General features: G+C 47.6%; 1 protein-coding gene and 1 pseudogene across 1 annotated transcript in view; one reads left to right on the plus strand and one right to left on the minus strand.

The window, feature by feature from the left end:
- Positions 1-26,551, plus strand: part of LOC123628053 (pseudouridine 5'-phosphatase) — a 70,556-nt gene extending 44,005 nt beyond the window's left edge. The window contains exons 3-4 of the mRNA XM_045537665.1: positions 4,279-4,508; positions 25,692-26,551. Of these exons, the coding sequence (XP_045393621.1) occupies positions 4,279-4,508; positions 25,692-25,868 (407 nt within the window). The 3' untranslated portion in view covers positions 25,869-26,551. The remainder of the gene's footprint in view (positions 1-4,278; positions 4,509-25,691) is intronic.
- Positions 17,673-18,014, minus strand: LOC123628054 (annotated as a pseudogene).
- Positions 26,552-27,830: the final 1,279 nt, after the last annotated feature.

Genomic DNA, 27,830 nt, shown 5'->3' on the forward strand with positions numbered 1-27,830 from the left:
CTCCTCACCATAGGTCTCAGAGTGGGGTCACACAGAGAATGCCAGACCTCGTAGGGTTTTGATGGCCAGGTCCACTCGACGAATGAATTCCAGGAGCACACCTGAAAAACTCACATCAGCTAGCAGTCCTTTCGGTATTTTCGTTTTTTAATCTACTTTAATTGCAGCGTTCTTGTTCTCACCCACCTTCTATCTCTAGGATAAAGTAAAATAGAAGCATTCTTCCTATGTGCAGTGCTGATTCTTACTTTCCCTAATTCTTCCCCTGGAGACGAATCCTGTGAGGGCTGATTCTTTGTAGCAACAGATACCGTCTTCCTGCCCTTCCCTAAGGCTGGTAGAAGCACACCAGGTGCTAGGAGCCGGTAGCTGGATTTCATTTGTACACTTAATTAACCAGCTTCTCCCTAGGACAAAACTCCATTTGCATTCTCAGCCTTCTACTTCTCAGGGAGAGCCGATGAATGCGAAAAAGTCTGTGTGCAATACGTAAAGGATACTGAAGTTTTGAAGGAAGTAGGCAGTTACTGCATTTCAGGAGATTCGAATCATTTCTTCCTAACAGTACTCTGAAGTTTTACCTGATGATACGGTGCTGGTTGACATTTATTTGGGGCTTCCCTTAATGCTTGGAAAGTGCACCCACGTGATTTTTGCACGGCCTCCCCTTCTCATGCCTTCTAACCATTGCTCTTTGAGAGCTGACACAGTTGTGGCTCACAGAGGACATGTGGTTGCCTGAGTCCCCGTGGCCTGGGACTATGGTCAGAGCTTTGTCTTGGGGTTCATCTCCATGCCGGCCCCAAACATTACAAAGGATCTCAGCATGCTGTGGGTGGTTTAAAACAGTCTGAAAACATTTATTATTACTTTCACAATCTATAAAAATGTCGACAGGCACGTACTCCAGTACAGGCACCTTGGTTCATCTGTGTATACTACTACAAAGCCACATTAGGGACATTGCAGAGTACAATAGTCACAGAAGCAGAAAGCTTAGAAGCATATGCTAAAATAAAATAACCTGTATTTAAAATTTTAAGATGAATAGTACCAAAGCGCTTTAACAAAATATTCTTTTTACTATATGTTTTGGAGAGAGCCATGTGTTTTAAATGTTCTCCATTATTTTTTAAAATGTTGGTTTAACGTTGGGTAATTAGTAATTTAAAAAAATCTTGTTTTAAATCAAATCATTTTGATACTCAGCTTTAATCACTGTGTATATTCAGACAGAGAAGTTCATTATTGGCTATTTTTTTTATTATAGCCATTCTTTTATCTCATCTACCAGTTAGCTTGTGGTTGAAATTGAAAGTTACCTAATAAATGTAATCCTCCAGATAATAATCAGTGGTTGTTGCAAACTAATTAAATGGTGTGGCATTTTAATATTTTTAACCAGTGAATTCAAGCTCCACTGGAGCTCTTCACGTAGGATATTTTTACAGTGGATGAATGTTATTTTTACACGTTGGAGGTGTGTGTCCCAGTTCATGGGAGCTCTAGTTTTCTTGTCTGGCTTTTATCTGGTTTTAGGGAAATGCTGATGTATCATAAAATGGGTTGGGAAGTGTTCCCTCCAGCTTCCTGAAAAGTTTGTTTGGAATTGATTTTATTTCTTTCTCAGGTGTTTCGTACGTTGACGAGTTGAAGTCATCTGATCCTGGGTTATGGGAAGGTTTTTAACTACAAATTCAGTTTCTTTCATAGATGGAGAATTATTCAGGTTATTAGTGTCTTCTTGAGCGAGTTGTATATCTTTCAAAGCATTATCCCATTTCATCAGAGTTGTCAGATGTGTTAGCATTAAGCTCATATGATTATTTTTTGTCTTTTTATTGATTTTAAGATCTGTAGTGATGTCCCCTCTTTCATCACTAATATTGGTAAATTTGAAGCTTCTTTCTTTTTTCTTGATCAGTCTAGCTAGAGGTCGCCCAAGTTAATGGATCTTTTCAAAGAACCAGCTGTGGTTTAGGTGATTTTCTGTGTTCTGCTTTGCATTTTATTGATATTCTCTCTTGGTTTTGTATCTCCTTCCTTTTGTTTGTTTTGAGTTTAATTTGCTCTTTCACTTTCTTAAGGTGAAAGCTTGAATCATCATTGATCTTTCAGGTTTTTAATGTGACAACTTAGATCACTGATTTGAGACCTTCTTCTTACTTAGTAGAATGCGCAGTGCTATCCGTTTTCCTCTAAATGGTGTTTTGGCTAGATTCCACAAATTTTGATGTTATTTTTTTCTCTACAAAGGACTATCTAATTTCCTTCGGTGATTTCATCTTTGACTTATGTCTTACATAGAAGTGTGTTAGCATCCTAATATTTGTGATTTTCCAAACTCCTTTCTGTCATTGATCCATTTTAATTCTGTTGAGGTTAGAGAACATAGTTTATATATGTTACTTATTTTAAATTTTTTCAGAATTGCTGTACAGCTCATAATGTGTTCTTATTGAACGTTGCATGTGTGCTTGAAAATAATGTGGATTCTGCTGTTGTTGGGACAAATGTTATATTAATATAAATGTCAATTAGATCAAGTTGCTTGATAGTATTTTTGAAGCCTGCTGTATCCTTACTTGTTTTCTGTCTACTTGTTCTATCAATTACTGAGAGGAGTTTGAAACCTCCTTCTATATTTGTCTGTTTCTCCATTCAGTTCTATTAGTTTCTGCTTACTGTATTTTGGAGCTCTGTGATTTGAAGAGTATATATTTAGAACTGTTTTGTTCATGAGTTGACCTATTTGTCCTTCTGAAATGTCCCTATGTATCTCTGATTAATAGTCATCCAATAATATTCATTGTTCTACAGTCTCACCTATTACTAATACAGCTACTTCAGCTCTCTATTCAGCAGTAAGTTTGTGATGGTATAATATTCTACCCTTTTATGTTAAACCTATCTGTGTGTTTATATGTAAAGTCTGTTTCTGTAGATAACATATAGTTGGATTTTGCTTTTTTTCCCCTTCTCTCCATTGTGACAATATCTTCCTTAGACATTATAATATTTAGAAGCTAATATAAGGTCATTAGCTGCAAATCCCATCCACCTCTGTCATTTCTGTGTCCATTTCTACTGATTTCTTTCTTTTTCTCCTCCACGCTATGGGTTGCATGTGTCTACGTCTTTGCAGGCCTGGTGATTTTGTTTTAGGTGTTGGACAGTATGAATTTTACATCCAGTGAAGTGCTAGATTTTTCTTGAATTTATTTGCTTTATTTAGCTTTGTCCTGGCACAGAGTTAAGAGCTGTCTGTGTCTTTTAACATCTCGTAGGACTTTTTCTCTGGATGATCCAGTGCTCACAGGATCTATCTCTTGCCTTACATGAGTAGTTTTAGGTGTTTGGAAAAAAGTGACCATGTCAGTCTTTCCTGTAACAACTGACAAATTAGGGACATTACCTCATGTTATTATTAAAATAGTCATGTTTATATGATTATTTAAAATGCCATTTTAGATAAACCGTGATGTTTTGTACGCATTTAGGTGTTACAGCTGTCCTAATCAGCAGAGATGAAAAGTGGAAAGTACTCCTGTTATTTTTGACACATTTCTGATAACTAGCCCTCTTAATTGGCTCTATGAATAACTCCATTAACCTCTGTGTTCTCTGTGGTTAATCCTTATAGCTGATGACAACGTGGGAAATGCTCTTTTCCCGTGGTACCTCGCTGCTGTTTGGTTTGTATTCAGCAAGGTTCATCTTATTCTCCAACCCCGTATTAAGTGGTGCTGCAGCCTTTCCCCTTGGCCTCTGGTGGAGGCTGCTCTGTGATTTCCTTTCCTCAGCCGTGTGAGATGTGACTGAATTGCTTTCTGTGGAACGCAGAGGTGTCTTAGAAACACGAGTAGCGCGGTCCTTGTGCATTCATTGCTTTGGAAAATAAGCCTGGCCCAGCAAGGCCCTGCTGGGGTCATTGCCTTCCCTGCGTGCCGTGCCAGCTGCAGGGGGCGTGGCCTCCTGTGCCTGCTCTCCGCCTGTGGGCCACATGTTAACGAAAGAGGATCAGCAAACACAGCAACAGTTTCTTACGGTAAGGTCGTGTTCTGCGACTGGGAGACGCCGTATAGCTAAGCCCTGGCTGGTTTGAATAGGGCTGTTTCAGAGCTGATGACCCCGCTTAAGACAAGCTAGGTCGGATAATTCCTCGGAAGAGGAGGCCATGGAGTGCAGTGTCGCACGGCTAGAAGAGCCCGCCCTGGGAAGAAGGCCTGGTGGTTGATGCCCTGCCCCTCACGGAAGTCTTTCCCTCCTCCTCCCCAGGGGCTGAAAAACTCATCCGCCACCTGCGAAAACACAACATACCCTCCGCCGTCGCCACCAGCTCCGGGTCCGAGTCATTCGAAATGAAGACAAGCAGACACAAGGAATTCTTTGGTTTGTTTTGTCACGTCGTTTTGGGAGACGACCCAGAAGTGAAGAGCGGGAAGCCGGAGCCCGACATATTCCTGGCTTGTGCCAAGAGGTTCTCCCCACCCCCTCCCGTGGAGCAGGTAGGTGGGTGCCGGGGACAGATAGTGACAGCAGGCTGCATTTCACCAAGTAACACCCATGTGCTCACTGTTCGGTACAAAAGGCCTTGGTTTTCACCACTGAGGGACCACTGTGGGGCGCTCCTTAGAACTTGGATACATGGGCGGAGGTGGCTTGGCTTAAAGGCTTTGTGCAGAATCAAGGCTGCACCTAAGCCACCCAGCCCCCGAGACTGGGCCGGAATCTTCTGGATCGCAGGAACGTGTCTAGGAAAGCCTGTGGTGCCAGAACACTGCTGTTCAGACAGACATTCAGCAGGGAAGGGGCATTGCAATGATTTGGGGCTCACAGCATCCTTGTTTTCAAGGACCGGGCTTTAAAGGCAGTAGACGTACGCTGCAGTTCAGATGCAAATCATCAAAACTCACTTCCCATCCCACATTGCTTGTCACGTGGTAGTCTGTCACCACAGAGCTTTTGCTCCCATAATGACCTTTGGTTTTTGGACTTCCACCAGTTTCCCTGTGGGACAGTGGCAGCGGTAGAACTGTGTGCCGTAGCGCCCCACCCTGCGTCATCACGCGGGGTCCACGGCGGAGACGGGGACGGGGCTTCCTGCTCTCCTCCGTACGCGGGTCCTTCTGAGGGGACCTGGAAAGAGCAGCTGGGGAGCAGTGACCGTGCTGTCCAGCCTGAGCCCACGCCCTCCTCGCGGCTCTGTGACTGCCGAGTGCTGGCCTCGTTGTCTGGAGATGCACGTTCTGCAGTGCAGGAGGCGTCCTTGGAAGGGTTTCCTGCTGGAGAGGCAGTCCTAAGTGGCTGGGGAGGGCGTCCGTCCCCGGGGTGGTGCTGTGGGCTCCTGTGAGCGCCACCGTCCCTCTGGGGGCCTGTGTGTGGGGACCTTAGTAGTAGGCTGGAATTAGTTCATGCGAGAATATTTTGGTGAAAGGTCTCTAACTGTTAACATGGAGGCGGGATCGCTGGCCCACAGCTACACCCGTGACAAGCCTGGGGGACATTACTCAGAAACCTCTTGCCCAGTAAAACCTGGGCTACTGGAGTATTCTCCAAAGATCCGGTTTTGGCCTAGGGTCCACCTTACCACAGGGAACCTGTGCAGGCAGCTGACTTAACGGGGCTCAGCGTATATAGTAGCAGTAGCCGCTGTAGGGAAGTAGTAAAAAACAAGTAGTATCAAATGGTCATGAATTACGTTTAGTATTGACTTCCGTTTTGCTGGGAGAAAGTGCCTAACAGCAGGCATCAAAGAATTACATTTTCACTAAGAATATTTTCTTTTCAATTATTTATGTATCATTCTTTTGTGCTAGAAAGAAAAAATGTATATATGTATATATGTAAGGCCCCCTTCAGAGGTGCCCCAGAGCCCACCGCCGGGCCGATGAGCTCTCTCTCTGAGCGAGAGCGCCCGCCATGTGCCAGGCAGTGACCCCAGCACTCACAGCTGTCTCCCAGAAGCTCAGCACCCCGGTGTGCAGGGGGCGTCTGTGCTGCAGTCCCACAGCACCGTGACCCTGGAGGCTCGCAGGTGTGGGCAAGCATGTGGGCCTGCCACAGGTTCAGGACCCAGCTGGGAGGCATCGGGGTGCTCTGGGTGTGTGAGTCCTGTCCTTGGAGTTCCTGACCACAAAAACGCCCGACCTTGTGATATAACAAAAGTGAGGGTGTCGTTTACACCTGACTTGTGGGACGGGTACTTATTACAAGTAAAACCAGAAATCAATTTCTAAAAGCCTAGCTGTCACTACTTTGCATATTCTAGCTTCCTTGTGAGTGTTGTTTCAGGAGCTGAGTTTCAGGGTTTTAAAAAAAACATATATTTTTGTTTTCTTTTGTTCTGTTTTCAATAAAATTCTGCACGTTAAAGTTTTATGCACCTAAAGAGTAAACAAAGAATGACAAGTGTATTTTAACTGGTGAGTACTGGTTAACTATATACACTGTCTTCATTGTAAAGCTGGGGCCGTTCCTTCAGTGAGGGAAGTAATTATTTGAGTTGACTTTTCCATATGTGAAATGGCACTTAATATATTTTATGTAATATCTTGACAAATAAGTGACTTTATTTGAAAACTGTCCCCTGTGCCCCTTTGCTGATACCTTATCACTTTCTGAAAATATCAGGTATGACTCAAAACACTTTTCTGCCTGTTTGTGTACTTGCCTGTTACTCTCTTCTGTTGTGAAACCCCAGAAGGGTCATTGGCTGGACTTTGAGTTTCCTGTGTACTTGGTATCTCTTTTTTTAAGCTGGTAAACAAGGGAGGTGGTGGATTCTCCTCTTTTTCTTGGAAACCTGCGTATCCATTAATGAATAAGGGCTAAGTGCACAAGAATAGGTAGAGTGGGCTCATTTCAGCAGACTTTAGACATCTCTACTTCATTGTCATTCACATCGCAAAATACGATGCCATTCCCTTGTTTCCTAGTGCAGACTGGTGGCAGGGGTAAGACTGTTCTGTAAGATGCCTGCAGCCCTCTGCACAGCGCCACAGTGGGGGAGAGACCCCTGCTCGGGGTGATGGAGCAGGAGCCGAAGTCCACTCAGGCAGGAGTAACCGGAGTGTCATGGAGGACACGGGGTCAAACAGGGCCAGGACAAGTTTTTAAATAATGTTTTTTTTTTCCCCTAATCCCAGTAATTGGAGGTGGAAGCTTATCTGAAGTTTAATCATGGTCTTTCCTACACTGTGTATGTCTGGAGGGTATGCGGGCAGGAACTGGTCACCCGAGGTTACCCTCCCAGCCTGAGTTACCCTCCCATACAGGAACTTCCTTATCTCCCAGAACAATGGAAAAATAGTTAAAACTTAAAGTTCAAGTTTGGAAGCCAGGTGAGCCTTGCTGGGCCTCTGCCTTTGGGGAATTGGGTGTTCCTGGAGTCACCGCCCTCCCACACATCCAGTTATGGGCACAGCCTCCCTGGAGCTCCTCTGGAGGGCAAAGAAAGTCACCTGCTACCATCGGCCACCCTCTGGGCCTTAGGGACCAGCATCCTCCATTGTCACTGCCCCCCTCCTGCTGTCACCCGTGACCCTGAACAAAATGCAGGTGCCTCTTGTCACCTGTTCTCGGTATTATGTCACATCCCTTCTGGCAGGTTTACTGGGCCCTTTCTTACTTCATTAATACAAATAGTAACAACAGTTCCCTTCACAGACACGCTCCTTGTACTTCTCTTTAACTGCACTTACCTTGCGTCCCTCCTGAGTTTCCTCGGAAGGCGTTGCTTGCTCTGCCAGATGCCACCGCAAGGAAAAACGTGTCCCCTTTCCCCTCTGAGGTTCATTGCACGGGGCCTGTAAATAGATTATCAAGACAGATTGTCAAGAGAAAAGACAGATTTTTATTCCGGTACTACCAATGAGTTCACAGAAAGGTGCGGCTGAAGGAGGCAATTAGAATCTGGGACTTTTGTGTCTTGCTCATGGCACGGGAGAGGGGCACTTCTGGAAGAATAAACGACTTTTGGGCAAAACCAGTGGGCCCTTGGGAGAATGGAGGGAAGATGTGATAGTATTACGACGGCATCTGTGTGGGCCATTTCTCGTCCTGGTGCTGACTTGTGTGGACTTCCTGTCCCGGGTCAAACCTCCCTGGTTGTGAAACTGCTGCGGGTGGGACTCACAACAGCTGAGTTCTTTCAGGGGATGAGAGAAGTGCAGAAGCAGCTCATGATTGATTTTGTTATGGAAAAAGCTTGTGTCTCTGGAAATACTTTCCGGCAAGAAGGATGTGATGGCTGAATATTTATACTGATGCTCTTTTTGCTTTAACTCCCCAGATGTTGTAAACTAAAAAATTGCAGTCTCCATTGATGTCTTATTGCATGCTCAAATGCCTAGAAAAATTTGTGCTCCATGCTTCCTTAAGACGGTTTTTAAAACAGTTAGTAACCGCATGCTGCCAGGCACGGTGGCACACTTCTGTGATCTCAGCTGCGAGGAGGATCCCTGGAGCCCAGCAGTTCAAGACCAGCCTGGGTAACATAGTGAGACCCCATCTCAAAAGAAATAAAAAGAGTCAGTAGCCACAGTCTGTAAAAATGCCACTGCTCTGCTCGTCACGTTTCGCTAGGTTGGCTGGTGACCAGCTGCAAGTTTTGGGGAGTGGTACTTTGTTCACATAATCTTTTCAATAACCTGAGGTTTCAAAGAACCATCCAGTAAAAATGTAATCCAGACACTACCCACCATATGCAACTGCATCGAGTTGCTTGCTCCTGTGTTACCAGTTCTGTTAGGATTATATCAATTTTCAAAACTTTGTAGCTTTTAACTAGTAATTATAGCTAATAATTATTGGATATTGTGTGCTAACATCTCAGTTAATGTAGCATCACAGACTATTTGCAAATTTGGGAGACTTTCATCACTGTGATTTAGAGGAGAACAGTAAATAATTCAGAAACTGACCTATAAATAACACCAGTGCTTTTTGTATAAATATTGATACTTTATACTTCTCCTCGGCTTGTGTTTCATAGCATTGCTTCAGTTAATACTGTTTGTTAAAAGTGTTTGGTTTGGACTTAGTTGCAGTGAACCCTGTGGACTCTTCCGCCCCTGGACATGGTGCACTTTCCTTGTGTGCCTCTCCTGCCAGGGCTTGGTGACACCTGTGTGCAGATTGCCGGACTTCCCCTCTGCGTAACTGGAATGCTGACCACAAGCAATGAATTCCGCCCAGTTGTGTTTGGGGATTTATGGGGGGATCAGCATGGCGTTTCAGACTGTTGTGAAACAGATCGATGACTCAGTAAATAACCCCAGGATAGGCGTCTCGCTAATGGAGAGAGGGAAATAAACCCCTGGTCCCTGACTGACACTTCTAACACTAAGATAAATCCCACACGGATCGAATATTTACGTGTCCAGCGTGAATCAGGGAGCTCTGCTTCTGGTGTTCGGAGCTCAGGGAGCTGCGCTGCCTCTGTCTTGTGAGAACAGTGAGGAAAACTGGACGGAAGGTTGAAAGCATCTCTTTGAAGGTGTCTGATTACCCAGCCGGTAGGGAACAGCTCCAGGGCCAGGATCCCAGAAAAATAAAACAGAATGAGCAAAGCTCAGCGTTTGGGGCCTTGTTCCCCTAGAGGTGTCCCCAGAAGAAGTGGCTAACAAGAGTGAAAAGCCTAACTGAGCTTTTAGGAGCATAGGACTAGGAGGAAAAAAAAAAAATTGGTGTTCAGGACATGCCAGATGGGGTGGGCAGGAGGCCCTGCTAAGTCCCCAGGCCTTGGGCTAGAACCCCAAACTGTAAGGAGAAGGAAGGAGTGCAGAAGGCCAGAAATAGAATGGTCCCAGGCAGTCATGACCAGGCCTTAGGAGAGAGGATGTTTCCTGATTGAAAAAACAAAGGGAAGGTACAGACTTAAGTGTGCTTAATATCTTCAGGGGACTCAAATGCAGATGGAGGACTTCAGTAGAGTAGTGGACATGGGCAAGGTATGAAAGCCACCTGGAACAACACAGGTAAATCTTGTAAATTGAGCAAAAGAAGCCAAACACAAAACAACACTCTAAGAAGTGAGGTTAGCAAGACTGGGAGTGAGAACAGGAGGGCAGTTAGCAGTTGCCGGCATACCTGGAAATGTGCCTCTCTGTTGTCCATCCATTTCTACTTCCAAGCAGTTAAAAGAAATAATCTGAACACCCACCCATCAGGAAGAGATTTGATTTAGCCTTCAGATAGAGCAAATGGGTCAGATCTGTGAGTACCGGCATTGAGAGCCACTCTCGACTTGTCCTGAAATGATGAAACAAATCTTAGGGTGTTGTGTTTGAAGGATTTCATTTCTGTAGAAGCAAAAAGTAGATATTGTATAAAAGTGTATTTTAAAAACCACCAAATTGTTGTCAGTAGTTATCTCTGAGGAGTGGGATTCTAAGGGACGTTCATTTTCTAAGTCACACATTTGTACAATACATGTGCCTGCACACACCTGGGTGTGTATATCTTACAAATATGCAGGACACAGGCCATGTGTATCATACTTTATAAGGAGTGAATTTTCTTTGTAATAAAAACAGAACAGTCCCCTTTTAAGTAAAAATTTTGGAAAGATGCTATCCCAGAATTTTCACTTAAAGGACTCAGGGCATTTCATTTTCACCCAGCTTGGAGGAACAGCAGCTCTCAAATATTTTGGGGTCTCAGGTTCCCTTAAAGGCATTCTTAAAAATGGTTTAGGATCCATAAGAGCTTTTGTTTATGTGGATTATATATTTAGATATTTCTTGTGTTAAAAATTAAAACTGACATTTTAAAAATACTTGTTCATTGTAAAAGGAAACTAATAAACCCTTTACACGATCGTATAAGTAAGATTTTTAACAAGAGTAGTTAAATTTCCAAAACAAAAAAATGCCAGAGTGGCATATTTTTAAAATTTTTATATATTTGTGAATAGCTTTAGTGTCTTTTTTTTTTTTTTTAGACAGGGTCTCACTCTGTTGCCCCAGACTGGTGGTGTCATCATAGCTCACTGCAACCTCAGACTGCTGGGCTCAAGCCATCCTCCTGCCTCAGCCTCCTTATAGTAACTGGGACTATAGACACACACCACAGTGCCAGACTGATTTTTTTTCTATTTTTTGTAGAGTTGGGGTCTTGCTGTGTTACCAGGCTGGTCTCAAACTGTTGGCCTCGAGTCATCTTCCTGTGCAGGCCTGACAAAGTGCTGGGATTATAGGCATGAGCTACTGCCCTGGCCTAGTGTCTGTCCTAATAGAAGACAGCTGTATTCTCATCACTGCCTCCATATATTGAAGATACTGTGATACTTGGTTTGGGTTCAAGTATATGTTAGAAATATGGCCCCATGTAGGTACTTAGTTTGAAAAGTAAGGGGTATTGTAATAATCTTTTCAGAAAATTTTAGCTATTTTCTTTGATACTACACCAAAATTCAGCAAGGGGTAGTTTCCGAAGTATTAGTTGGGAAATGGAAATGGAAGCCTTATCAGTGACCTTTTCATCCTCTTTTATATGAAAATCTATTATCCAGTCTTAAACTTTGAATGGATCTTTTATCCATGTATGATTTTGTAACATCACGCATTTAGAAAGTACTGGTTAACTGGAAAATCCTATCTCCAGAATGCTGGCACGTTTCATTAGAACAATATCAAAAACCCACATCTGTTCACGTCACCGTCAATCTCATCAGAGAAGTCTAAGTGCTGGCAGGTTGTCAAGCTTACAGTGGTAGATTCATGTTTCCCAGAATTCTAGTTTTCTCTCAAAAATTTGGATTTTATTTTTGTTCACGAACACTCTCAGTTACTTTCCTTGAAGTAGCTGGCTCACTCAGCCAATTTTCAAGAAAAGTTCTGCCACGTGCCCAAATTGTAGTAATCATTGCTTCTCTTTCAGTCCTTCTTTCCAATAAAAATGATACTCCATGAAGGAAGAACCATAATGAAGTGGTTATCTTGCCTTGCCATCCAAGCAGGTGAGCATGTGTTTCCCCGGAGACCAGGATCTCACCTGCCTGCGCTGCACACACGCTTCCTGTGCCCTGTTCCTTCTGGCTCCCAGCGTCTGGAAAAGCAGTCAGCTCCACGGCTGAGCTTTCGTAGCTCCTAGAGCATGTTGCCTCCTGGCAGATGTTCTCAGGTGGAGCTGGCACTTTCTCTCACTGCCGGAGTGTGGTGGGGCAGAGTGTAACACCCGCCATCAAAGTGCCTAAGATGTCTTTTTGTTGTACCATCCATGCAAATATTGACATGTCAAAGGCAAGCAGTGCTTCAGTATTACTGTGGATGTAGATTTGATCTTGTGGACCGCCTGAAAATGTCTCGAGGACCCCCGCACTGCAGACAGCTGGCATAGAGAATGGGAGTAACCCTGGGAATGGCTAAGGAGTGCTCCCTGTGGGAAGAATTTCCTAGGGAGTCCTCGGGATGGGACGGTGTTTCCCAGGTATTAGTGAGTGAGATGTGCTAGCAAGGCGTCGGCTAGGAAGTCTCCCTGGGAGCCGGATGCCCATGTGCTCTGGGAGACTTCCTGACTGAGCCCCCGCAGGCTCTGAGCCCACCTGCACGGGGACCTTTTGGTGAGGCCTGGGGGCAGAATAGTGCCACCACTACCACTACCCGAGCTGCTGCCCTCTGGCTTCCTGTAAGAGTGTTCATTTAGCCAAAGCTGATGAGCAGTTCATTTACTGAGATCGGTGAAAACGGGCTCAAGCCCCGTAGGCGGGACCCGGGTAGGCGATTTAGGAGCTGGCACGGACTTGCCAAAGGCAGGTGCCCAGTGAGAAATGATAGTTCCTGATGGGTCTGGCATGATGTGTGTGCTTTGATTAGCTGAGAGCTAGGTGGCAAGGGAGGACAGGCGGGGGGCTGCTCTGTGAGATGAGCGTGTGCGCCACGGAGCCACAGTGACAGCACTGCCCCTGCCGTGTGTGACCCTGCAAAATGGCAGCCTCCACGGACCGCCGCCCTGTGTGTTGTGAGTGGCATATGATTATTCACACATTGGTCTTTTCCTGAGAACGTTAAGCTGGCAGAACCTCCTCTTTGATGCTGTTTAAAAAGGAAAAAAAAAAACAAAACAGTAAAAATTGGAGGAGGGACTAGTTTTCTTAAAAACATCCAAGCATTAAATTGCTCACTGAATAATTACATTCCTGGTCGCAAACGCTAGGTTATTCTGGCTAGGGACTGAGGAAACGCTCTTCTGTAGAAAAGAAGACATTTTCATGGGTCATCTGGAGTATTGTTTGAGCTAAGTTTCTACAGTTTAATCCGATATTGTTTGAGGTCAGCCTGGGAGATTCCGAAAGCCCCGGATCCAAGGGGCCTCACCACGTTCCCTGTGTGCCTTTCCTGGCATGACGCATGGAAGGTCAAACTGGGGCCCTCTTGTCACCTCCCAGGTCACAGCCTCGGTGTCCAGCCAGTTGCAGAAGTGCATCTTCCACCGGGTTCAGCCCTGAACAGGAGCAGGGTGTGGGACGACCTTTCTCTCCTCCCCACCTCCTTACTTTCTTCTTCCCCGACGCTGGGCGTTCATTCGCAGTGGCCGTGTCTGAAAAGTGGGACTGCGGGGGCTCTGTTTCTGTCATGTTCCCGAGGGAAAATGCCGGCTGCTCAGCCCCTCGGAATGCAGACTGCCCCCATTATCTGTCCATAGACACCCATAAGTGCTAATCAACGGCTCGCCTGTGTTTAACCAGTGATATCTTTTGGCAGCATATGACGGTGTCATTCGGTCTTTGCTCTTGTTCCGTAAGGGACTGTACAACCTTATGCTGGACTCTTCCGTCTCGTGAGAACGTTCCATTCACATCTGTTCCTTCCATGAGAAAGATGTGTCAATGTATGTCTCAACATGGGGAGAAATGTCAGCTGCATGCTGTTTTTTGCCCTCATATGAATGTTAGGAATAAAGACCATAGTGACGATCATTGTACTTGTGGGACAAGGTATACAGTCATGGGTAGCTTTCTGCAGTTGTCATTGAGTAGTGGCCTGTGCACCAGTTCACAGCCTTAGGAACACATGGCTAGCGATACCATACCTGCAGTATTTAAAGACATAATTATCTGGTATTCCCTGTAGCTAACGGGCTGACGGAGGAGACCTCACCTCCCCAGACGGCAAGAACAGTGCCTGCCGCCCACTGCTCTTCCCACGCCGGCTGCGTCGGTGCATGTCTTCATTTTAAAATCAGGAAGGGTTTTAGTAATGGCTCTGCTGTTTTTCCAGCCCCTTCAGATAAACTGAATTGCACATTCAGAATTGATGGCAACGGCATTTTCCTTTGCAGACAGATACAAAGACCGTTAACCCCACCGGAGCCCACACTCTGCCCATTGCTGGTGTTCTGTTTTATTCAGCATGACTCTGATACACAGATCACTGAGCAATTAATGTTTTCTCCTCCTTCACATTCCTACACAGAGACACACGCACCAGACAGAACGTAAATTGCTGAAGTGAGACACGAGAGGCGACTTTGTGTTGCCATACTTGTAGCATCTTGAGGAGCTCCTGTAGACTTTATCCAACACGGGTATTGTGCCCGCGTAACTGCTAAGTGGTTTTCTCAGCGCTGTGTGTATTTGTACATGAGGTTGTGAAATCTCCTCGTATCCACGGTTTCACAGAATGATCGTTCTCCTTACACCGTCACGATGCCTGTGGCGTGTGACCTGTCTGTGAAGCCCCCATCACAAGAGCCAGCATCCCCCTCTCAGCCAGATCTGGGCACCTCGGATTTCTACGAATTGAACTAAGCAATCAGTCACGCCCTCATGTAATCTCATTAGACATGCACGGAGCTGCTAGAGTAGGGAGCGCTGGTATTTAGCAGCAGGAGGCATTTCTTCCTAGTCAGTGGTCTTGCGCTGAGCAGACCCTGTTGCTCACTTTGGCGCCACCTCACTTGCCCTGTTCCCACGTCACCCCCTGAGGTGCAGACCTCTTAGCCTGGCCGCTCTCCCCCCTGCTTCTGCTCCAGGTTTCCTGCCAGCCTTCTCTTCTGTCCCCCAGGACACCCCCAGGACATTCAGAGTGTCTGTCTGCTCACGTGTCCCTCTCTCCACGCCAGGGTTGCGTCCTACAACTGTCTCTGCCAAGCTCTTGCCCTGCTTGGAATTCTCACCTGGCACCTCCAGGTTCCCAGTGGCTGCATCATCTGGTGAGGTCATTCCTGTCCTTTATGACCTAACTCTAACCACATACCCCTGAGTCACTTTCCCTGACCCATCTCCTCCAGACCCACCTCCCAAATCCTAGTGCCTGGACTCTGTGCCCTGGAAGACTGTGTACCTGGAGCAGGGCTCTCCCCACCTTGGGCTCAGGTGAGCAGCGATTCCCACGGTCTTCTCTTCCTCAGTGACTGAGAGCTCAGATGGCACAGAGCAGCCTGCTCTGCTTTCTGCCTGCCACCTGCCCAAGACCAGACTTTATGTAGGTGTTAATTTTTTATTTCATGAGTCAGCAGTTAATATATTTGTGGGAAAGAGAATTGATGGCATCCTTGTGAAAACCAGAAGATAAGTCCTTGAGGCTGTTGGCTTTGTTGGCTCACCCGTTAAATGGCCTGGGGTGGTTGCCGGCCTGCGGAGCGGTGTCGGGGCTGAGGAGAGGCCTGTGCATTGCTGGCTGCCACGTGTTCACCACACGGACAGCTCATCCACAGTTCATCGGGTGATTAAGAGTTCTCATCCCCTGCAGGTGCAGTGAATCCTTCAGGCTTTTCCCTCTGTGTGTGTTGCATCCCGCGATAATTGGCAACTTCTCTCACATGGTGCATTTGGAGACAACATGGAACAGTCAGTCACATGGGTTGGCCAAGGCCCCCTCTTTGTTCCGTGACAATCCTGTTTGGTGAAGCCTCATCAGTAGCTGTTCTCAAAGGCATGCAGACATCACTGTGCTTGTCCTTTCCTAAGAACGTGTGCAATCACATCCTGCAGGTCCTACAGGAAACATTCTTTCCTGCCCCCAGACCACAAGCGGTGCTGATCTCAGCTGTGGCTCTTCCGCAGGGAAAGTACTAACCGAAAATTAAATCAAACTTATGTTGCAAGTATTTGAGCAGTCTATTCAGGTAGGTGGCTGATCTTCCAGCATCTGCCTGCCGGCATAGTGCACCTCTTACCTAATGTCACAGTGCACCTCTTACCTGCTGGCATAGTGCACCTCTTACCTGATGTCACAGTGCACCTCTTACCTGGTGCCACAGTGCACCTCCTACCTGCTGTCACAGTGCACCTCTTACCTGGTGCCACAGTGCACCTCCTACCTGCTGTCACAGTGCACCTCTTACCTGGTGCCACAGTGCACCTCCTACCTGCTGGCGTAGTGCACCTCTTACCTGGTGCCACAGTGCACCTCCTACCTGCTGGCGTAGTGCACCTCTTACCTGGTGCCACAGTGCACCTCCTACCTGCTGTCACAGTGCACCTCTTACCTGGTGTCACAGTGCACCTCCTACCTGCTGGCATAGTGCACCTCTTACTTGGTGCCACAGTGCACCTCCTACCTGCTGGCGTAGTGCACCTCCTACCTGGTGCCACAGTGCACCTCCTACCTGATGTCACAGTGCACCTCTTACCTGATGTCACAGTGCACCTCTTACCTGGTGCCACAGTGCACCTCTTACCTGCTGTCACAGTGCACCTCTTACCTGGTGCCACAGTGCACCTCCTACCTGCTGGCGTAGTGCACCTCTTACCTGGTGCCACAGTGCACCTCCTACCTGCTGTCACAGTGCACCTCTTACCTGGTGTCACAGTGCACCTCCTACCTGCTGGCATAGTGCACCTCTTACCTGGTGCCACAGTGCACCTCCTACCTGCTGGCGTAGTGCACCTCTTACCTGGTGCCACAGTGCACCTCCTACCTGATGTCACAGTGCACCTCTTACCTGATGTCACAGTGCACCTCTTACCTGCTGGCGTAGTGCACCTCTTACCTCATGTCACAGTGCACCTCGTACCTGCTGGCATAGTGCACCTCTTACCTGGTGCCACAGTGCACCTCCTACCTGCTGGCGTAGTGCACCTCTTACCTGATGTCACAGTGCACCTCCTACCTGCTGGCATAGTGCACCTCTTACCTGGTGCCACAGTGCACCTCCTACCTGATGTCACAGTGCACCTCTTACCTGATGTCACAGTGCACCTCCTACCTGCTGGCACAGTGCACCTCTTACCTGCTGTCACAGTGCACCTCCTACCTGCTGGCACAGTCCATCTCCTACCTGCTGTCATAGTCCATCCTACCTGCTGGCGTAGTGCATCTGCTATCTGCTGGCATAATGCACCTCGTACCTGCTGGCATAGTGCACCTCTTACCTGATGTCACAGTGCACCTCCTACCTGCTGGCATAGTGCACCTCTTACCTGGTGTCACAGTGCACCTCGTACCTGCTGGCGTAGTGCATCTCCTATGTGCTGTCACAGTGCACCTCGTACCTGCTGTCACAGTGCACCTCTTAACACACAAAGCTGAAAGGGGGCTCCTGTCTCAGCTGTAGATCGTGAGTCTCACACAAATGCTGTGGAAAACTGATATGATTTCTCACATTTTACATGGCAGTAATAGAGAAATAAATGATTCTCTTAACAATGTAGAAACTTTTTTTTTTTTTTTAGTATGTATATCACAAGCTCTGGCAAGTTTTATCAAAGAAAAAATTTACACAATTTACTTTTCACCAGTCTGTTCTGGCAAGCTTCTGATGATGCCAGAGTCACCTGGATCAGTGGTAGCCAGTGCACATACTCGGTAGTATTTTCCGCATGCTGGGCCCAACTCAACATTACTGCCACTGTAGTGACAGACACCAGTTTTGGCTAACATGGCATAGTACTCTATTTCAGATTTCCTCAAAGCTCGGCAGGTCTTGGCGAGGATGACCAATTTTACTTTGCCTTGTCTGGTCATCTTCAGATGCTTGTACCCCAGCACTTACTTTCTACTTTTCATAATGAGTTGGAGCCTAGAGCTGATCCATTCGAATGGTTTTTTCATCTTTGCGGCCACCATCTTCCTGCCTTAGGTGCAGGATGGCCCCCAACCTCGGCCTGGTGGGGTCCACTCACCGGGACCCATGTAGAACCTCTTAAGACTGGTTTTATGAGTCTATGACAGTCAGCACCTTAGAGGGCCTTGCTGGGTTTTTCACTGGTTTCTGGAGTCTGTGTTATTAAAAGAGAAAATTAGGGAAGGCTTTTTGGGCTGTCTTGAAGTCTGTTACTCGGCACTTAATTTATATGTGTACACTCTAATGTGGATGCTAAGAGAGCTTTGTTACATACTTTCCATGAATAAAGTGACACGGAGAATTCCTGAGAAAGCATTCCACCACCCAGCCCCCCAAGTTGTGAAATCCTAAATTTTTTAAAGGCTTTTCTGTGAAAGAAACGGAATCAATTTAGGGCTGTAGAGGATTTGGTTACAAATATGTTTATGTCAGTGCTGGGTTTATAGTTTGATTTTCAGACCAATATTAATGCAATAACACAGTCGCTCTGCAGCACACAAGGGACACTGGACTCCACATCAGACACGATGACTTAGGGGACCACATCACAGCATGTGGCTTACCAGTAGGTAGGCATGGATGGGGGGTGGGGGGGTGGACAGGTGGATGGATGTGTGAATAGTATAAACCAAAGTATAATTAATAATAGAAAATACGTGAATACTTTAACAGTCATTATTATGGTATTATCTACAGGTTTCATATTTAAACAAACGCCTAATGAAGTATATGTAGGGACCAAGGCTCTTGGCCCCTGATGGTTTGCTGACAAACCACCGACAGGAGGCAGATTAATTAATAGGAGAAAAGACATACAAGTTCATTTAACATATATACACAGGAGCTTCCAGAATGGAGACCCAACGATACAGAGGAAACTGTCTATTTTTATGCTCAGGTTCAACACAGCACGAACAGCCATGTAGAAATATGATGGCACAAAAGGGCCTGATCTGATGCTGACGGACCAAGTGGGGAACCCAGCAAGGCCTGTCTGTCTAGACCCTTCTTGGCCTCTCTGAGCAGCCTCCTTCCTCCTGGGTGTGGGGCGGGACCCTCTCTGGAGTGGGGGTCTCAGGACCTACAGCCAAACAGGGGGTTAGAGAATTTCCTTATGGCCAGTTTTACACAGAATATGTTTAGGTTTTGTGACTGGCTTTCAGGAAAAGGGGTTCTGGCTCTTGTGGCCTTCCTTGGGGAAGAGGGATTCTGGTTTCTGTGGCTTCCTCAGGGGAGGATGGGACTGAGAGGCAGGAAGGCAGGAGGTCAGAGAGAAGCTTTTGCTTCTGAGGCCCTCATTTTCGTGTACTGTTTTCTGGGCCCCATCCTATGTACATATTCAGTCTTACAGTATTGGTATGCTTATTTACAGTAACTCATTGACCAAGAACATAGAGGCAAAACGTAAACCTTACATATGAGCACTGCTCATCAAAAATCAATCAGAAATAAAGTTTAAGTCCCCCTTGAAGTTTTGCTCTCTCACAAGGTGAAAATGGAACTTGATTGTTGCAAAATTAGTGCATAGGAAAATATCTACTGGGAAAAATATTGTTTGTAATTATTACATTCAGGTCATACGTGGCTCTGTGTTCCATGAATAGCCGCAGTCGGCTGCTGTTGCATGTTCTTAAAATGTGCGTACACATGGTGCCAGGTCTCCTTCCAGGGCGAAGGGGACCCTCCAGTGGCTTTCTACCAAATGTTTTATGTCACTAAGCAAAAGGAAAAAGGTTTTATTCCCTAGAGAAGATACAGTCAAATCTGAAAAGCTCTCTGATTCCATTAAGGTATATAATTTGAAATAGACACATAATTGTTTAAAATGTAAAACGCTTTACCAGATGTGGTGTTGAGCAGGTGTGGACCACACGCATCCTGGGGACCTGGCAGGACCCGAGGGCGCGGGATTGAGATGCCGCTCGTTCCCTGGCAGGTCTCCTGCCCGCTGTCCCTGGGCTGCTGGCTGCCTCAGCCTCGTCAGGGACAAGGACAGTGCTATGGGGACAGTGATTGGGGACACGACTGAGCTAAGCGTTAAAGCATGACCTGGAAGTAAGAGCCCGGGGGAGGCCTCAGCACACGGATGAGCATGTGTAGGAAACAAAACACATGAGCTGTGGTGGCTGTCTCCCCTCTTTGAAAACCCTGAACTGACTGCTGGTGCTGCCTCTCGGGGCCACCTGCCTGCCTCGACTGTCCCTGGAGCTTTGTCCCGCACCCTGCCTGCCCCCTGCAGAGAGACGCCAGGGCTGCCCGGGGCCCTCTCTTCTCAGCCCTCCTCCTCTGCTGCCTGGTTGTGGCTTCAGCCGCTTCTCAGCTCCAGTGAGAAGCCCCAGCCCCAGCCCCAGCCCACACCCACGGCACGGGCAGGCCCCGGCCCCTCAGCTTGGGGGTCCCACATGGCCTCAAACCCAGCCTGTCAGAAACGCTGCCTCTCCTGCTCTTCACCAGAATGGTGGCCCACCACACCAACTGCTTTTACCCTTGCCCTTGGGTTATCTGCTGAGTGTGTGTGTACCCCCGGAGTCCATGTGTTGAAATCCTCACCCCCAGCGTGTGGTCTGGAAGGTGGGGCCTTTGGGAGGTGACGAGGTCATGGGGAGCCCTGGTAAGTGGGATCAGTGTGCTCGTAAAAGGGACCCCAGAGAGCCGGCATCCTCTGCCCCACCCGCCACGTGCGGGCACAGGGAGAAGGCAGCACGTGCAAGCTAGGAAGGGGGTCCTCACCAGAACCCAGCGTGCGGGCACCCCGACCCCAGCCCCCAGCCTCCCCAACCCTGAGAGTCCGTGTTTGAGCCGCCAGTCTGTGGTTCGATGACGGCAGCCCGAACGGGCTCTCAGACAAAGACATTATTGCATGGAACTTCTCAGTTATAAAATGGAACTTTTTAGGTGTCTGATATTTATCTTAAGAAATTAAAGTGCAGGAACCCTGTAAGTCCCCCGGTGGTTCCAATAAGCAGCCCTGGACCTAGACCATCTCACGGGGCACGTCTTGGCCTAACCGTCCTCGGAGAAGTCAGTCCAGTGCCTCCAGGTGACGAGATGCCAGAATGCTTCCCCTCCCTAGAGTTGGAAATGTCATTCTCTAGAAATTAAATCCCTGAAGCTACAGTTTAATTAAGCTCATCTCCTCTCCTAGCAGTGGAAATCAGATGTTTTCTCCTTCAGCTGGGTAAAGTGGAAAGAACGCTGGATTCTGCAGACCTGGATTCTGTGCCAGAGTGCTGTCATCGGGTGTCTGTGTGACCTCCAGCTCACCTCCGACCTTTGCCCCGCTCAGGTCCCTCTCCCTGAGGAGAGGAGAGGGCTGCGTTCACTGCTGTCTGTCCCTCAGCTGTGACATCGCGTGGCCCTTTTCTGGCTCTCCGTCCTGCACGGGGCACCTCCACCATCTGCTCTGATGGGCAGACACTTTCCGGAAGCTCACCGTGGGCCCTGGCTCCATGGGAAAGTTCAGCTAAAACTGGGCCCCACCTAGGTACAGCCCACACGGCAGTGTCGGCACAAGCTGCGAGAAGAATGTTCTTCTTGGCCAGGTACTTCCTTGAAGTCGTGGAGGTGTGTCCTAGGATGCCCAGAAATGCACCGTGCTACAAAGTAATCACTAAATCATTAGAATCGTATGAGACATGCATGTCCACACACACATCTATGTGCATGTCCAGGCAGCGAGGTGACATGTGGGGTGGAGGAGGGAGGTTCCTGGAGGCAGGAGGCTTCCGAGAGCATGTGCAGGTTCCCCGCCACCCTCGGGACCAAGCCCCAGTTCTCGGGCTTCACCGGCCATGCCGGGGCCCTGACGGGAAACAGCCGGGAGCGAGGGGCCCTCCCAGCTCACCCGCCCCGGCCACCCTCAAAGGAGTGGCCACCAAGTCCACGTGGATAAAATCAGGCTGCTCTCCTACCCCTTGCAGAAGCTGAAGTTCCCTTCCTTAGAGGGAAAGGTCTCTTTCTGCAGACGCGAAACTGCAAACGCATGATTCACCGTGTGTGTGCCCGGGTGACTGAGCTTCAGGGTCTAGTGCAGTTGAGCCTGCTTCTGCTGCGGCTGGGTGTGGCAGACGGAAACGGCACTGGGGTAGCACCTCCTTGAATAGGAAAAGCGTACTTCCTCCTTCTATTTGTGCAAGAGATAAGCTACGTTATTATAACTTTTATTTTTCAATGTCTTTTTTGATGTTTAAGCCCTGTGATGAGCAGCAGGCGGAGTCTTTCCAAGTAACTGTTACAGGTTTCTTTCCTGGGTTTCGGGAGACGGGCACACCATGCTGTGAAAATTTTCCAAATGTCTAGGTGTTTATCTACCATGTGGATGGTTTTCGAGTAGGACTGATCCTATTCAGAAGTGCAGTAGATCTTGACAGTCAAGATACATAGTTTAATGAGGGCATTAAAACCTTTTGGGACATTTGTAACGGGTACTTCGAAACATAGTAGTTGTTCTACTCTATAATTCTGCTGCTTCTGAGAAAAACCACACAGAAACTGAGCTTGCAGGTGCTGTGGGTCCCTCAGAATCGGTCCCCGGTGTGGCTGGCCACGTGGCCCAGCCCGGGGTGGGGAGGGTGCTGCCCTCTGCAGGAGTCGTGTTTGGTGTCTGTTTTCTGTCCTGCGTGTGGCTTTATTTAAATTGGTGTGTAAACAAGGCCTGGTCCGAGAGGCCCAGCTTGTCTGTTTTTCCGTGAACTGCTCACTTCTCATCCACTCTGTGTTGCTAAGTTTTCCTGCCACATTTTCATCATCGGCCACCCCCAGCCCACGTTCTGTCAGCCTTTCAAACTTCCAGTTCTGTTTTCACATTCCACGACTCTCGCATGGAATTCTCGTGAGCTGCCTGGTGTGTAGGAGAGTCTGGGCTCTGTCAGTGAGAAGCAGCTTTGACAGCTGCCCAGCGAAATGGCCGCGTGAAAGGAGGAAGAAGACAGATTTCGGGTGCCGCAGGCAGAGCGTTTGCAGTCAGTGTTTCTGTTTGTTTTCTGTGGCTGAGATAATCCATGACTGTTCACAGCATCAACTATAATCTCTTGACCTTTTAGAATAGTTAGCGGTGCCCGTGGCTCATGGTGGGAAACCCAGACCGACCGGCCTGTCTTCCTGGTTTGTCCCTCAGTCATCTGAGGGCTCAGGGTTTCAGTCACTGACGCACATGGGCGTGTTCCACATGCTCCTGTTGTGCCTAAGCTTGATAAGTAACTAGTCACCTTCTGATTGTGCCCAACAACAGTAACGATCATGGTTACCTCCCTTCAATCCACCGTTCTCTATATTTTTTCAAGTCTCCCGTAATTTACCTACCACATTCCTTATCCATGGCATGTAATATTGTAATATTTCAGGTATCAATGCCATCTTTGGATTAGTAATTCTAAAATGAAGTGGGGACAGATTACGAATAGAACATCAGTGAATTAGCGCTGGAAACAGTAAAGATGTGGCAAAGAGCCTGAGTGGGCCACTCCCCCGGGTCAGTGCTGTGACAGGGCAGTGCTGTGACAGGGCAGTGCTGTCTGTTCGCTCTTGCTGTCCTCACTTAGCTTCTTGTACCTCCTTCTGCGGCATCTGGAAAGCGCTGTCAGACGTGAGAGGGGACACGTGGTATCCTCGTCACCTGTAGCCCAGACCCCTGTGGGTGAGGGCAGATGTCCTGGGCGCCTCCCTCTGAACCTTTTGCGGCAGGTGCCCCACTTGTGAGCCACCCACTCCCATCCCAGCCACTGGCCATGCCACGGAAGCAGCTTCACATGAGGACAGAATAAAAGCTGCTTCTGTGACTTTAGCCAAGCAGAGTTACCCTGGGGGATAAACAAAATCCCTTCCTCCACCCCAGTCCGTATTTCACAGGTGGACTGCAAAGCCTCAGAATCCCCAGAGAAGGGGATGGGTATTTCAGAATGCCGCTTGACATTTAGATGCCTAGCTCTGGGCCCAGATAAAAACAGCTGAAGGCATGTAGAATACGATCAAGTCATAACCTTAAAAAGACTGGGACAGAAATATCACAGACCGGCAGTCTCTGAATGGGAGAGCTGAGAAACCCAACCTGGACCGTCTAAGTGCAGTCGCTTCCCCTCCACCCAGAGGGAAGCCAGTGTCTCAAAGGAGCAGAACCCAGGGGGCTTCAGCAGCTGTCGGAAGGGAGGTAGCAGGACCGGCTGCCGTGGCTCACCTGGTGCTGTGGGGCTGGAGCGCCGGCCCTCCTGCCTCCCCGGTCACCCTTCGGTTCTGCGCTAAGCGGAGCAGCAGGGCAGACGGCTCACTCTGAAGGTAATGTGGCCTCCACACGCCATCACGGTATGGATTAATCACTTCCTCCTGGTGTGGCCCTGTGGGGTGACTTGGGTAATGGCATGTCTTAGGCCCACATGGCAGGAAAGATCGGGAGATAGAAGGAAAAAAGGGAGAGAGAGGAAGAAAGGAAATACAGTCATTTTGCTTCCTACAGTTAAGACCACAAGTAGTTAAGACTGTATGTGAGAGAGAGTTTTCCTGTGACCTAAAAGCATCAGAGCATGCAGAGCTGCTCGAATCAGACCTGTATCTGAGCCCTTTGCGGGACAGCAGCACCCAGGGTCTCTGATGATGAGCAGGGGAGAAAGTTTGTAACAAAAGGCAAAGGGCTGAAGACAGGGATGAGTAGAGAGCTGAAAGCCCCAACCTGGACGGCTCCCGGAGCCCCAGGCCGTGGGTGGAGGAGGATGGGATGGGGACAGAGGAGCCTCCAGCCACCAGCCCGCAGCGGGGAGGACCCCTCTCCCTTCACCGGTGTCTGGCCCCCACAGCATGTCCGCTGAGAAGCATCAGGAAACGTGTTCTCACAGGCAGTGTGTGAAACCCCAGAGCCAGAGGGAAGAAACTTCCCAGGTGCACGTTTTCCTGAGTCGGAGGGCGAGAGAAAGATGCCACGCGGGACTATGCTTGTTTTTTACCATTCAGCAGATGTTAAGGTGTCTTGTTCTGAGGGAGTCCTCATGTGAAACTTGCTGTAATGCTGTTGACACGGTGGCACATTTAGGAGCTCGCTGACAAGTACAGCGTGCAGACGCCCCATCTGAAATGCAGTGTCTAAGCAAAGAGAGCGCAGAGGTTTTGGATGTCGCTGTGCCAGTAATCCTAGCAGTAAAGTGGATTTGCGTGATCATCCGAAAGAGGGGGACCACATCTTTGTGCTCACGAGATTGTTGTCCCATAACACTGACACACACAGGAACTGAATTTTTAACTAAAACACCCTAACCATTTAATTTTCAAACGACAGCATATCAAACATGAGCAGCTCTGAAGTGGTTTTATATTTAAAAGGCCTGAGTTTTATTTTTGCAGTTGCCTCTCGTGCTCTGAATGTTCGATTATTTCTTGAACAGATTGTTGTGATCCGAATAAAATAAAGTTTTAAGCCGACAGCACCGACTCCCCGCACAGCTGTGCTCCCTTTCGGGAATGCCCTGCCCGCGACGGAGATCTCCCCCCTTTGCAAGACCCGTGGCGGGCGCTCCCGGAAGCTGGGAGGGACGGCAGGCTGTCCTCACCGGTCTGTGCGCCGGGACGCGCCACCGTGGTATCTCGGTCTCGTTTTGCACAGTTGCAAAGCTGGTGGGATGATGGTCACAAGCACCACCTCGCCTAGCTGTCTGGTTACGCGAAAGGCCATCTGGACTCTCTTTCTCTTCCCACAGTGCCTTGTCTTTGAAGATGCTCCCAACGGGGTGCAGGCGGCCCTGGCAGCCGGTATGCAGGTGGTTATGGTTCCAGACGGACACCTGAGCCGCGAGCTGACGGCAGAGGCCACCCTGGTGCTGGATTCCCTGCAGGACTTCCGGCCCGAGCTGTTCGGGCTGCCCCCGTACGAGTGAGGGAGGACGTGTCCTGCGCCCGCCGCCCACGCTGGGCCACGCTGCTGGGCAGTCGACAGCACCCCGACCGCAGCCTGCATGTTGATCCCGGCGTTCTGAAATTTGCCTTTTCTTCCTGTTGGCTTGGCCCACTCCGTAAAGTGTTGATAGAACATGGCTTGGCAGTTGAGAGAAAACAAAGTAGAGACAGCCCAGAACAAAGGTGAAACTCGAATGACCATCTGAAAAATCGAGCTGGTGTAGCATGTGATAGACAAGCGAGTAGGCATGCGTGCATGTGTATACCAGTGTGCTAACATGCGTATAGGCATTATATACATATATGAAGGTATATATGTATGCATGCATGTATGTGTAGAATGTATACCTCTCCAAGACCAAATAAGTTATATTTGTGTTCGTTTTATTTTAGTTTTTCTGAACACTTGACTGGGAAATGTAAACTATGTATACATATGTGTATATGTTTTTGTGTATATATGTGTATACATATATGTTATTTTTTATATATTGTACACTGTTTCACTCTCCTCTGAATTGATAATTAACATGCAGGAACAACTGATGCAGTGAGATGTTAATTCTGTCTGGTTTTAATCTGAGTGGGAAAGCCATGTTTTTCATGAGTGCTAAGAAGTAATTGTCCTTATTAGCTACTATTAAAATTCTTTTTGTGACCTCAACGTATGTCTTTGGATCTCTATTCGTTGACCAACTCTGAGCCACTGTTTTATAGTTCGTCAATAGTTTATTTTTAGTGTGAACATGACCATAGCATTTATCTTGTATCCCCATCCATAGCCACATCGGAGAACGTTCTCTACCTCAGAAAAACGACTTCCTTTTTTAAAGAATGTTGATTTTCTACATTTCGTTGATAGAAATAGAATTTGATTTCAGAATATATGCTTGATGAGACCGAGAGCCACAGCACACTTGGAATAATTTATCAGACGTTACCCTTTTGCGGTTAATCCCTTTTACTCAGCCTTGGAATTTGTCTCTGATTTGTTAGGGGAAAATGGTGAAAGCCATGAAAACGGGGTGAAGGGCACCGCGTGGCACACCCTTCCCGTGGCCTCTGCCCTTTGTTCTCCTGCTCCTGCTCCCGACTCCGGAAGCACAGACGAGCCACGGGGGTGCGTTTGTGTGTCTGTGCAGTGATGGTCTGTGGGTGGGTGGGTTTTGCCCTCACAACTTAGTTTAATAAAATCTTCTGACATATTTTTCATATTTAGAGGGCAGTCATGATTTTACCTTTTTCTAAAAAAAATTCTCTAACAAATGTAAAACATGTATGTGACTAATTGACTTTTTTTTTTAATTAACCCAAACAGTACTCAAACTGTAGAAGGAGATTTACATGTTTTATGTGAACTGTGGTGTCTTTGTGTACAGCGAATAAAGGCTTTCAGTGAAAAGGTCGCTTGTTTGATCTGGGATGTATCTTGTGCTTCCGTGGTGTTTAAGTTCATGTTTTCTAATCACTAACTCATTTTGCATGGATAAGATGAGGTTTGATGTGGATCTAAATGACGTAGATCTACATCCAGGTACGTTTCTTACAGGATAAATCTGACTTCAAGTGTGGTGGTGGTGTTTTAACCAAGGCAGCATCCAAGTTCTTTTATTTTTGCACAAAGGAAAAAATACCGATGTTCGGGCAAAACACCTACATTCTTTTTTATTCTTCCACATCAGCCGGATTGCTTCGATACATTTTAGGGCTGTTACTCCACTGAATAACTCATTGCTTTTACAGAGGAATGATAGCGAAAATGTATACCGGAATGACACATGCCAAGAGAGTTTAGAGAGTAATTGTTATACTTTCTTAGCTCATGTACAGTGTGTCAGGGACATGCAGTGATTAGTAGAATGTACACAGTTGTGCCCAAGTAGCCACTAACGTTTGCTTATGTGTTGTAGGCTCTTAGCAGGATCTGTGATACTAATGACGAT

Source organism: Lemur catta, chromosome X, assembly GCF_020740605.2.
Source record: "Lemur catta isolate mLemCat1 chromosome X, mLemCat1.pri, whole genome shotgun sequence".
NCBI lineage: Eukaryota > Metazoa > Chordata > Mammalia > Primates > Lemuridae > Lemur > Lemur catta.